The 13,171-nt window shown below is 46.0% G+C and overlaps 1 protein-coding gene across 4 annotated transcripts in view; it reads left to right on the forward strand.

The window, feature by feature from the left end:
* TRA2A (transformer 2 alpha homolog) overlaps nt 1-13,171 on the forward strand; it is a 234,683-nt gene that overhangs the window by 135,366 nt on the left and 86,146 nt on the right. For all 4 annotated transcript variants that reach the window (XM_033930863.1, XM_033930860.1, XM_033930861.1 and 1 more), the window contains exon 4: nt 1,529-1,717. In XM_033930863.1, coding sequence (XP_033786754.1) covers nt 1,529-1,717 — 189 coding nt within the window. The remainder of the gene's footprint in view (nt 1-1,528; nt 1,718-13,171) is intronic.

Genomic DNA, 13,171 nt, shown 5'->3' on the forward strand with positions numbered 1-13,171 from the left:
CAATAGTATATTAATGGATACATGGAAAACACTATGATATATTAATAATTTAACATCTGTTCCAATACAAAAGTCAACAAATCAAACTATATGGCTAAACTCCAGGATTCAAATTGGCGGATTTAAGGTCATCTGGAAGCATTGGATGATAGCAAGGATACGTATTTTGGAAGATGTTTTTTCAAATGGTAAACTGCTTGAATTTTCACAATTGCAATATAAATATGGCCTTAATAAATCACAAAGTTTTAGATGGTTGCAATTGAAGCAGGCCATTAAGGTGGGGTACCCTGAATGGAATACCCTTAACAATCAATATAGTTTGAAGTTCTTATGCTTTCAGGTGGACTTTCTGGGACACCAGGCCGCACAGTGGTATAAATTGATAAGTGGATTAGTTAAAAAAAAAAAAAAAAAAAAAGCCTAAAAATGGTCTTAGAGATATTTGGAGCATTGAGATTAAGCATCAGATTAATGCATCTCAATGGCCACGGATTTGGTCTTGGAGAATGAGATCTACAGTCTCCGCATCTATGAGACAAACATGGTTTTTTCTTTTACATAGAGCTTTTTGGACCCCAGTAAGGTTGCAAAAGTTGAATAGCGCTAAGTCTAATAGATGCTGGCATTGTAATCTCGAAGTAGGGACTCTAGATCATTTATTGTTTTTTTTTGTCCCTTTATTTTAGCCTTTTGGAAATCTATTTGGGGTCAAATAAATTGTTTATTGGAAAACCATGTTGCATTATCTTATGATACAATTCTATTCGGAACATCAATGAGGACACAGAGTCAGATTTCGTCTAACAATAATAAGCTTTTATTGATCATGACAGGAGTCGCCATACAACAAATCACATTTAATTGGAAAAATTGGAATAGACTTAATTATTGCTTCTGGTGGAATTCATTATGTCACATTTATAAAATGGAAAGAGTAATTGCTATACAAAGAGGGAACTATAATAAATTTAATGAAATCTGGGGGCCATTGACAAGATATTGTAATGAATAGATACCATTTTTCCATTATAAATACAATAAAAAGGAAGGGATTGGGGGAGAGATTTTATAATTTTATTAATATTTAGACCAATAATAAAGAATATTATATAGGAGTTTTGTGAATGCATAGATTATGGTTGGGTTGGGAGGGATTGGGTTAAAATTATAATGTTTTAATGCTGAATATGATAAAGTTACAAGTGTTGTATTCAATTTTAACTGTTATTTATTGTTACACTTGTTATATGATGCAAAATGAATAAAGATTTGTAAAAAAAAGAAATAAAAGTTTTCCATCTACATTGATTAGTGGACCATACTCATGCGTCTTTAAGCCACGCCCCGAAAATGCATTTTTTGATTTAAAACAGCAAATAAGCAATTTCGTAGATACAGAATTTGCGAATACGCAGGGGGAAGTGTATATAATTTTTTAGAAATGTAAAAACGAGGTTCATTTTAATTGTAAGACAGCAATGATCTTTTATGATCTGCTCTGAAGTTGTTTTTTTCTCTCTTGCAGGCTAATCCAGATCCTAACCTGTGTCTTGGTGTGTTTGGCCTGAGTTTGTATACCACCGAGAGAGACCTGCGTGAAGTGTTTTCTCGTTATGGACCTTTAAGTGGTGTTAACGTGGTTTATGATCAGAGAACTGGAAGATCAAGAGGATTTGCTTTTGTCTATTTTGAAAGAATAGATGATTCAAAAGAGGTAATATCTGTACTTCTGAATTTTATTTTTCAACTCCCTCCCCTCCTGTCCTGAACCTTGCTGGAACAGGGTGGTACACTACTCCCTCCATATTCACAGGAGTTAGGGGCAGAGCTGATCCGCGAATATGGAAAAATCGTGAATAACTTTTAGGGCCGACTGACCCACCCCACCACCCTCCTGCATCCCAGACCTTTCCACACCTTACCTGGTGGTGAAGCGGGGCAGGAGCAATCTTCCTATGCTCCTGCCCCATGCAGAGCCGTTGATAACAAAAATGGCTGCCATGAGTTCGGCTGTCATCTCGTGAGACCACGGGAACTCACAGCAGCCATTTTTGACAGCTCTGCATGGGGCAGGAGCATAGGAAGACTGCTCCTACCCTGCTTCACCTTTAGGCCACCAGGTACACTGTCAAAAGGTCTGGGAGGCGGGGGTGAGTCAGGGTTTAGAAACTCACGAATAACCGAAGTTGCGAGTTCTAAATCTGTAAATTTGGAAGGAGAAGTGTACTTGTTGGCTGACAGAGCAGCTGGCATTAAACAGAACTTGAGTTTGCCATTTTAGTGGTATACCTTTGCCAGTTGGTTCCATGTGTTCAAAGCCCCCAACCCCCTCTTACAAAGTCAAGTCGTTTGGTAAATTTTAAAGTTAAAATCTTACTCTCCAGCCCAACCACTAGTGATTTGGCTTTTTTTCTTCTAATTCTGTCAGTTGCTTGGCTTAGAGTAAACTACCTTGTTTCTCTTAGACTGGATTTGTGGATCCCCTGTTCTAGAGTGGTATTTATACTGAAAGGTTTGGTTCCTCAGGCACAAGAACCAATCACATACTACAAAGGTAGCAGTCATATTCCCCTCTGCCCTCATATTTTTTCTATTCCTCTCAGGTATACATATTTTATGAGCACTGGTAAGATGAGTCTTCACTGATGGGTAATGATGGAGTTTAGTATGGTAGAAAGTCTCACAGAGCTCTTTGTTTTGTAGCTTTTCTAGCAGGGAGATCTGTACAAGCATCATGTTCTTGTGCAATCCCCCTTTATTCTGGCAATAGATGGGAAGTAGTGTTCCCCTGTTGCCAGAGGCTATAGGAACTTCAATTAACTGAAATTCAGCCCCTCCCACTGCGCTCATCTCCTGGACATGCTCCCTAGACACCAGTTTTGTTTTCCTACAAGCCAAGCTGTAGGAGCTTTTCTCTTCTGCTCATGTTTCATTTCTTAAATTTAGTGTATTTTAATCTTTTTTCACGGGTTTGCCCTTGTGCTGTGGAAATACCCTGCGGGGACAACTTCTCGGCAGGAGATCGCAGACTTTGGGGTAAAGTCTGCCTCTGGGGGGGGGGGGTTACCTGCCACTGCAGTAAGCCCCCCGGACAGCCTGTACGTCAAATTAGGGCTCTGGGATCGGGAGCTAGCTCACCCCGGATTCATCCACTAATAGGTGGAGCTCTGGCTACACGGTTTTGTGGAGGCGTGATCGGACTGCATACCTTCCCTGAGTGATCTGGTGGTGTTGGAAATTGCTAGCCAAGGTGGCTGGGAATGCGAGGCAGTCAGAAGACTTGAAAGCCAATTTTCCAGCTTCCTGAGGTTTGAGATCTCCTTGCATGTGACTCAACCGGAAGTTGCGTCAGAGGAGAAGCTTCCGCCCACATACATGCGACTGCAGGCAGGCTCAGCCGGCTTCATCGAGTTACTTTACTAACGCTCCGCAAATGTAAGGGGGAGCGAGGAGATAGATTCAGTACGTAGGAAGGAAGGAGGGGTCTGCGCGCGTTCCCTCCCTTAACTGCGAGGAAAAGGCCATTCACTGCTCCACGGGGCGGTGGATGGCCTTGCCCCTGTGCACACAGTGAGCACTTTTTTCTCCTCCACCGCGGCGGGTTACCCGTGGCTAGCTGCGGGTAATAGCCACCGTGTCATTCTCTAATGTAAACCGTTCTGAGCTCCCTTGGGAGAAGGATTTAGAAAATTAAATAAATCTGCATCAAGATGTGGTAGTGTATCAGCTTCCAAATGATTTTCCAGTTTTTCTGTTAAGTACCTTCTAATCCTCCTGCACTACTACTACTATTAAATATTTCTAGAGCACTACCAGACACATGCAGCACTGTACAGAGTCACAAAGGAGACGGTCTCTGTTCAAAAGAGCTTACAATCTAAACAGACAAGACAAACAGGTTAATCTTCTGGCTAGCATGGTGAGCAATGGGCAGTGGGGAGTAGAGTTATGAAGGCTATATCAAAAAGGTGGGTTTTTGGTCTGCTTTTAAACGAGGGAAAGGAAGGGGAATGACGGATACATTCGAGTAGTTTATTCCAGACATACAGGGCAGCTCAATGAATGGAATGAAGTCTGAAATTGGCAGTGGAGGAGAAGGGTACAGATAATCAGCTTATCTGAGGAATGGAGTTCTGAGGAGAAGGGTACAGATAATCAGCTTATCTGAGGAATGGAGTTCTCAGGGAGGCGTATAAGGAGATATAAGAGATTCCTGAGGGTCCTTTGTGCTATGCTTACGCTGTGGAGTGGCTTTATTCCCTGGCAGTTGCCTTTAACAAGTGCTTTGCTTCCCCGAAGGTGGATTCCTCGCAGGACACCAAGCACAATTCTCTCCCCAGTGTGGATTTTGTCCTTAAGTGTCTGTTTGATTTGGTGGCTACTGGTGTTTAGGCAGCGGTGGCCTCTTCTTTGTGGATTGGACATGCCATTCCATACTGCACCATGATCCTGTGAATAGATCCCACCCTTCCAGGGGTTTGGGGCATCCCAATTTTCATTACTTTAGGCGTTACGTCCGTACGCAAGCTCTTCCATGGGACAATGGTCCTCTTCATCTGCCGGGTCTTGACGTCACCCGTCCACGGGAAGTTTATCTGGAGGCTTCTGTAAAAGAAACAGTTTTGACACCAGACCAGTGTCACCTAGAGCCGACACAGGATTTGGAATACCAAGGAGTTTAATTTCACAAAGGACAGAACAGTGTGTTCTGCCTATGTCCAGCTTCTCAAGGACCTTCCAGTCCTGACAGCATGGCAATACCTCCAGGTTCTGGGGACCATGGTTTCAATGATCGATGTAGTCCCATGGGCCAGAGCCCATCTACGTCCACTTACAGAATGCTCTGCTTTTGCGCTGGAATCCCCAGCGGGACCCATTACATGCACCCCTGCCCTGGACGACTGTGGTTATTATAAAAAATTTATGGAAGTTTGGGAACCATTAACTAAATATTGTAAAGATTGATTTATTTGTATAAACTGAGGGAAACATGCACATCTGGGGAGGGGGGAGGGAAATATGTTTTGGCATTTGTTAAGAAATATAGAAGGGTTGATTACAAGTATTTTTATGAGGTGTTTGTAAATTGGAAAGTGAGTGGGAGAAAATAAGTCTTGTTTTTATTCTATTAAGTATATTGTGCTGTAATGATGATAATTTATATAAATGCATCTTCTTTTGTGCACAATTGATGTTCTAAAAATGAATAAAGAATTAAAAAAAAAAATGACCAAGTCAAAATGATCTACCAACAATAATATTTTTTAAAAACATAAAGCACACTGTACGCAGAGAAAATGTTAATTATCATTTATATTCCTGGGGGTTTTCAAAGAGGTCAAGGCAGATGACTCTATGCACTGTCACCTCAGTAACAACCATACAAAAATAGACAAATATACCCCCCTCCCTTTTTACTAAACCACGATAGCAGTTTTTAGCACAGGAAGCTGCGCTTAATGCCCAGCACTGCTCTCGATGCTCATAGGCTCCCTGCGCTAAATAACGCTATTACGGTTTAGTAAAAGGGGGCCACAGTGCAAAATATAGACAGCAGAGATAAATTCTCAAAACAGACAAAATTTTGATCACTAAATTGAAAATAAAATCATTTTTCACACCTTTGTTGTCTGGTGATATCTTGAGTCTCTGGTTGCACTTTCTTCTTCTGACTGTGCATCCAATCTTTCTTCCCTTCTTTCAGCCTGTATGCTTCCTCTCCTCCAGACCTCATTCCCTCCCCCAACTGTTTCTTCCTCTCTCCCTGCCCTTTCTTTCTCCCTGCCTCCCTTTCTTTTTTCTCTCTTCATGCCCTCTTTCTCTTTTTCTGTTTCCCTTCTGTCTCCCTGCCTGCCCCTTTTCTTTCTTTCTCCCTGCCCTCCACCAAGCCACTGCTGCCACCATCGGGGAACAGGCCCCAAAGCCACCGCCCTTCATGTCCCCTTTATTCCTTTCTGTTTTCCCTCTGTCTCCCTGCCTGCTCCCTTTCTTTCTTTCTCCCTGCCCTCCCCCATTTCACTTCCGCTGCCATTGGGGAACAGGCCCCAAAGCAACTGCTGCCCCAAGCTCTCCCTGCTTCCCTGCGTCGGGCCGACCAGCATTCCTCTCCCCGACATCAATTCTGCCGTTGGAGAGGAAGTTCCGGGCAAGCCAGGCAGCGATTGGCTGGCCCAGAACTTCCTCTCCAACGGCAGAATTGATGTCGGGGAGAGGAAGGCTGATCATCGACCCGGTAGATTGTGAAGGCAACGCGAGTATCACAGAGCCCGGGATGGGCTCCACGATCGACTCACTTTGCCTTGGCGATCTACCAGTTGATTGCGATCAATCGATTGGGCACTCCTGCTCTGGAGTTTTCCCGATCCTTGCCACATCACTTTCTCGCAGCATTGAAGAAGCAGGCCTTTCGCCAGACGCTTCAAAGGTTACTAGATCTCACAGTGGTCATTCCAATGCCTCCTCAAGTGTTTTGCACCGGCCGGTATTCCATTTACTTCTTAGTGCCCAAGAAAGGGGGAGTCTTTTCGGCCTATCTTGGATTTAAAAGGGGTCAAAAGGGCTCTATGATTTTCATCTTGTCAAATGGAGACCCTGCAATCTGTCATTCTGGCGGTTCAGCCGGGGGAATTCCTGATTTTTCTCGATCTGACTTAGGCCTACTTGCTAGTGCTGCCCGATTCATGATTCGAATCGATTTAAAACCTAAAAAAATTGGCTTCCCAATTCGTTTGACCCTCACCCCCTAAAGCAGGAGCAGCAGCGCTACTCTTGCTGGCTCAAATCGATTTAAAACCTAAAAAATCGGCTTCCCGATTCGTTTGACCCTCACCCCCTAAAGCAGGAGCAGCAGCGCTACTCTTGCTGGCTGGCTGCTGCCGCACCTGCTTTAGAGGGCGAGGAGGGAGAGTCAGTCGGGAAGTGCTGCTGTGCTGATCTCTGGCTTCCCCTCCCCCCCCGGGAAGGCCTCCGTGTTCCCCCTTGCCTCCCCGCACCATTTACCTCATAGCTGCAGTCTGCAGCGAAGATCATGGTTACAGCGTCTTTGTAAACTTGCTTTTTGCTGTTTCCTCCGCTGCGATCCTGCCTCCTATGTCAGAGGAGGGGCGGGACTGCAACAGAGGAAACAGCTCAAAGCAAGTTTACAAAGACGCTGTAACCGCGATCTTCGCTGCAGACTGCAGCTATGAAATAAATGGTGTGGGGAGGCCAGGGGGAACACGGAGGCCTTCCCGGGGGGTGGGGGGCGCAGTCCTTTGGGGATGCAGGCCTTCAAAGGAGGGACAGGCCAGGGATGGTGTCACAGGCCTTCAGGGGGGACAGGCAGGCCTTCAAAGGGGGGGGGGGGAACAGGCCTTCAAAGGGGAACAGGCCAGGAATAGTGGCATAGGCCTTCATGGGGGAGACAGGCCTTCAGGGGTGGGGTGAACGCCTTCAGGGGGGGAGCCCTGGTGTAGAAGTACACGGAGGTAGGGAGGGAAGGGGGGTTCAAAGAGACATGCATTTGCCGGACTTTGGGGGAGAAGAAATAATGGGTCTAAAAATAGAGGAGAGGAAGAGAGATGATGGACAATGGGATTTAGGGAGGGAAGGAACAGAAAGGGAGAGAAGTTGGACACAAGGGATGGTGCGGAGGGAGGGATAGAGATGCTGGATAGGAGGGTAGTTGGGAAAAGAAAGGGAGAGATGGTGAACCCTGGAGTGGTGGGGAAGGAGGATGAAAGGGTATTTAAGAAAAGGTGGATCTGTGGATGGAGATGAAAAAAAAAGAAAGATGCCAGACCTCCAGGGGAGGGAAGGGAAACAAGGGGAGGACAGAGATGGCAGATGGATGGTTAGAACGGAGAAAGAAGGAGACCCTGGCAAGCAAGTTATCAGAAGACAACCAGAGCCTAGGTCCAACAAGATTTGAATAATGACCACATCAAAAGGTAGAAAAACGAATTTTATTTTCCATTTTGTGATTACAATATGTCAGATTTGAAACGTGTATCCTGCTAGAGCTGGTGTTAGACCACAAACGTGAGCTAGGATTTAAGAGAGAGGAAAAGTCTTTTTTGTTAGTTTATTTTGCTTACACCACAGCGCGGTTAGGAGAAGGCAAAGGGGGTGAAGAGGCAATAAAATAAACCCATCAGGATGTTTGAAAAAAAACACCCAATTGGGCAGGAAAATCAAATCGAAAAACCAGTTCAATAGGCTGAATCGAATCGAAATTTTTTTCCCTGAATTGGGCAGCACTACTACTTACATGTTCCGATTTGTGCCTCCCGTCAGCGGTTTCTTCCCTTTGCGATCTTGGGATGGCATTATCAGTTATATGCGCGGCCTTTTGGGTCTGGCCACGGCTCCGCAAACGTTCACCAAAATTATGATGGTTGTGGCGGTGGCCTTGCGCAAGGATTGCATTCTGGTTCACCCCTATCTGGATGACTGGTTGATCTGAGCAAAGTCCTTTCAGGAGAGCTCCCGAGTTACGGCTCAGATTGTGGAGTTCCTGCAGTTGTAGGGGTGGGTCGTCAGCCTGTCTAAGAGCCAGTTGTCTCCGTCTCAGCACCTGGAGTACCTTGAGGTTCTTTTTGACACCAGTTTGGGGAAGGTCTTCCTACCATAGGCCTATGTAGTCAAGTTGCAGGCACAGATTTGCCTTCTGATGGTTTCCTGGTGTCTTTGGGCGCAGGATTTTCTCCAGGTCTTGGGGTCGATGGTGGTCTCCCTGGATGTGGTTCAGTGGGCCCAGGCTCAAATGTGGTCGCATCAATATGCTTTGCTTCAGCGGTGGTGCTGCAGTTGCACAATATGGACTGTCCCGTTCCTCTTCAGGGGTTACTTCGTTGCAATCTCCGTTGGTGTCTCCATCCTTCCAATCTGTGCAGGGAGTGAGTGTGGATCAGCCCAGTGGACAGTGCTTCTTACGGACACCATGCTCCTCGGTTGGGGAACTCAGTCTCGGTCGCTCGGCTCAGGGCATCTGGTCTCCAGAGGAGGTGTCATGGTCAATCAATGTTCTGAAGACCAGAGCCATCCGGCTGGCATTGCTAGCATTCCAGATGTTGCTGACGGGCAGGTCTGTTCTTGTTCTCTTGCTCAGTGCCGCAGCGGTGGTTTGTCAATCGTGAGGGGGAAAGCAGTAGTCATCTGGCAGTGCAGGAGGAGGCTGTGCTCATGGCCTGGGCAGAGACTCATCTTCTGGAGATCTCTGCTTCCCACAAGCAGGAGTGGAGAATGTCCAGAGGGACTTCCTCAGTTGGCACGTGCTAGATCCTGGAAAGTGGTGTCTTGGTCCCGAAGCCTTCGAGTTGTTTGTGCAGATTGGAAGAGTGCATCCACCATTGAAGAGATTGCCGTAGAGAAGATGTCACTGAAATGCGTTGAGAAAGCGAGTCATATGCATGTTACAACTGAGATGCTAGGGTTCACTAAGGAATTCTTAGGTAAAGTCTCCCAAAAGTTGTCACATGAACTATAGAAGCCATGTGACCTAGGAAGAACCATCATGTGTCTCGCCGAGAGTGAAGTGAGGGTGGACACCCATTGACAATATAAGAGCATCCTGGCGCTGATGTGGAAGAAATGCTTTGAGTTGCACTATGTCCAGAAGAGCTCCAATAAATTGCAGAGTGAGAGGGCTGCAGTTGAGATTTGGGAAAGTTAATTTTGAAACCTAAATTCTGTAAGAACAGAATAGTCTGTTGTGTCACTACAGTAACCCCATGTGATGACGTGAAAGACCTGGACTTCGTAAGGAAGCTGCTACTACAACCAGGCACTTGGTAAAAACTCCTAGGCGATGTTGCGAGGCCGAAAGGTAGCACCTTGTATTGGTAATGATTTTTCACCTGAAACCTGAGGTTGGATGAATGGGAATGTGAGTGTAAGCCTCCTTGAGATCCAGAGAGCATAATCAATCATTGTGATCCAGCAGGGGATACAAAGATGCAAGAGACAGCATGCAAAATTTTTCTTTGACGAGAAATTTGTTGAGTGCTCTGAGGTCCAAAATTGGACGGAGACCCCCTGTCTTCGGGACAAGGAAGTAGCGGAAATAAAATCCTGTGTTCTACTGTAAAGAATGACACCGTTCCCGTCTCCGCAGATAACTGCGGGAAACCATCTTCATGTCATTCTTTAAGGAGAGAGGGAAGAATCAGAGTATAATCGGGCACAACCATTGACCCGCAAGCATTGCTTTGAAGAATGCTGGTGTAGAAGGACCGAGGTTGAAATAGACACTAGAAAATGATATGGGATTATTTCCCGCGGTTATCCGCGGGGACGGTGATGAATTTTGTCACTTTGTCATTCTCTATTCTGCTGCTTTAAAGGAACACTCTTGATGGCATTGAGAACAAGCAGCGCTTTGACTTCCTGAAGAAGAAGGGAGGTCTGAAGAGGGTTGGAAGGAAACTCTCTTGATGGATGATCTGGTGGTACTACTTGAAAAGGTCCAGAGAAGAGCAACTAAAATGGTTAAGGGGCTGGCGGAGTTGTCGTACAGCGAGAGATTAGAGAAACTGGGCCTCTTCTCGCTTGAAAAGAGGAGACTGAGAGGGGACATGATTGAAACCTTCAAGATAATGAAGGGAATAGACTTAGTAGATAAAGACAGGTTGTTCACCCTCTCCAAGGTAGGGAGAACAAGAGGGCACTCTCTAAAGTTAAAAGGGGATAGATTCCGTACAAACGTTAGGAAGTTCTTTTTCACCCAGAGTGTGGTGGAAAAATGGAATGCTCTTCCGGAGGCTGTCATAGGGGAAAACATCCTCCAGGGATTCAAGACAAAGTTAAACAAGTTCCTGCTAGACTAGAACGTATGCAGGTAAGGCTAGACTTAGTTGGGGCTCAGGTCATTGATCGAGGGGCTGCCGCGGGAGCGGACTGCTGGGCACGATGGACCACTGGTCTGACCCAGCAGCGGCATTTCTTATGTTCTTATGTAACTTGAAGAAAACGAAGAGAGTATCCTACTTTTATGATGATAAGCATGTCCAGCGATGATAGTAATGAAGCAGGTGACCCCCGATGGGAAGAGGGGGAGACAGGGACACAGGTATTGAGATTATGCTCTGTAGAAACTGGTCAAAAAACTGATTTGACTTTGATGCAGCAGGTGTTTGAGCTTTCTGAGGACGCTGCTAACGAGCCGTTTGTTTAGGTGGTGCACGAGCATATGGGTGTAGATTTTGCAGAGTAACGCTGTTGATAGTAAGGAGGCAGTTTATGCCCCCGAGATGCCGTAGGCTTAGGCCAAAGCAAGGAAGAAAACTATTTTTCATGCTCCAAAAGTTTCTTGGTAGCATTTTCAATAGAGTCCACAAAGAGTTCCGACCCCAGACAAGGAATATTCGCTAAGTGATCCGGTAGGTTAGGGTCCATATTATTTACTCTCAGCCATGCCAAACATCTCATGGCTACAGAGATAGCTGATACCCTTGATGTTAATTCAAAAGCATCGTAGGAAGACTGGACTAGATGGACTCGGAGCTGTGTGAGAGTTCTGTACATGTTTTTAAGTTTATGTTCAGGCAGACTTGAAATAAAGAGGCATGGTCATTATCCAGAATTTTAAGATGTAAAGTAGAAATCATAATTTAAAACTGTTAGCCATCATAGAATTTTGATATAATCTCCTATCAGACTTGTCTTAAATCTCCCCTCTCGTCCTGGAGGTACTGTAGCATATACCCTAGAAGAGGAGGATTTTTTGAGAGTAGACTCTACCACCAAGGACTGGTGGGATAATTGTGGTTTTTCAAACATTGTTATAGGAATAACCTTATATCAAGAGTCCAGTTTTGCAGGAATTGCTGGCACTGAATAAGGTGTGTCAAAGTTGGTATGAAAAGTATGTTTCAAGATTCCATTTATAGGAAGCTTGAGAAGTTCTTTAGGAGGATGTGTTAATTCCAGCTCCTTCTGAAACTCCTTGGAGTGCTTAGAATCAGCCTGCAAAGCGACCTTAAGGTCCTTACCTATCTGTTGGATGAATCTTGTGAAGGTTCTGGAGAAGTGTCTCTAGGAGAAACAGTGATGAGACCCCTCCACCTGAGAATCAGAAATCTCTGCCGAAGAAATAGATACCGATTGTGTATACTTGTAATGAATATCTGAATCCTCTAGAAAAGATGAAGAGGAATATCATGGAGGGTAAGGCCATAGCAGAAAGACTGAATGAATTTTTTGCTTCTGTCTTTACCTAAACTGAAAATGGTTTTCAAGGGTGATGATGTGGAGGAACTGAAAGAAATCTCAGTGAATCTGGGAAATGTACTAAGCCAAATCGATAAGTTAAAAAGTGATAAATCACCATGACTGGATGGTATACATTCCAGGGTACTAAAAGAGCTTAAACATGAAATTGCTGTTAGTGATCTGTAACCTGTTGCTAAAATTGTCTGTAGTACCTGAAGATTGGAGAGTGGCCAATGTTACGCCGATTTTTAAAAAGGGCTACAGGGTAGAGAGCTGAACGGGGACGACGGGAATCCCGCGGGACCCGCGGGTTCCCCCTTCGGGTCACGGGGATCCCGTGGGGACGCCCCTAGGGTCGCGGGGATCCCGTGGGGACGCCCCCTAGGGTCGCGGGGATCCCATGGGGACGCCTCCGAGGGTCGCGGGGCTGGATGTACTCAGTCACGCGGCTCTTCTTCTCCCTACCTTCTCTGCTTTCAGCACAGAGCCGAACGGAAGTCTTCCCGACGTCAGCGCTGACGTCGGAGGGGAGGGAGGGCTTAAACAAAGCCCTCCCTCCCTCCGACGTCAGCGCTGACGTCGTGAAGACTTCCGTTCAGCTCTGTGCTGCAGGCAGGGCAGGTAAGGAGAAGGAGAGTAGCCTCGCGGTTCGAGTGGCTACCAAGGGAGGGGGGCGGTCCGGTCCGCCCCGGTTGCAGCACAGCCGGCCAGGTCCCCTTACTTTTGTGGCACTTCCCCGACCGACCGATAACAGCCCGGGTCCGACAATCCTCCCTGCCCTGTAGCCGCGAATCTAAATTACCTTCTTACAGCATCTGTAAGAAGGTAATTTAGATTCGCGGTTAAGGGCAGGGAGGTTTGTCGGACCGGGGCTGTTGTCGGTCGGTCGGGGAAGTGCCACAAAAGTAAGGGGACCTGGCCGACTATGCTGCACCCGGGGCGGTAGAGAAGGAGGGGGGAGAAGGACGCTGAAAGGCCG

The sequence above is a fragment of the Geotrypetes seraphini genome, chromosome 2, assembly GCF_902459505.1.
Source record: "Geotrypetes seraphini chromosome 2, aGeoSer1.1, whole genome shotgun sequence".
In the NCBI taxonomy this organism is placed as follows: Eukaryota; Metazoa; Chordata; class Amphibia; order Gymnophiona; family Dermophiidae; genus Geotrypetes; species Geotrypetes seraphini.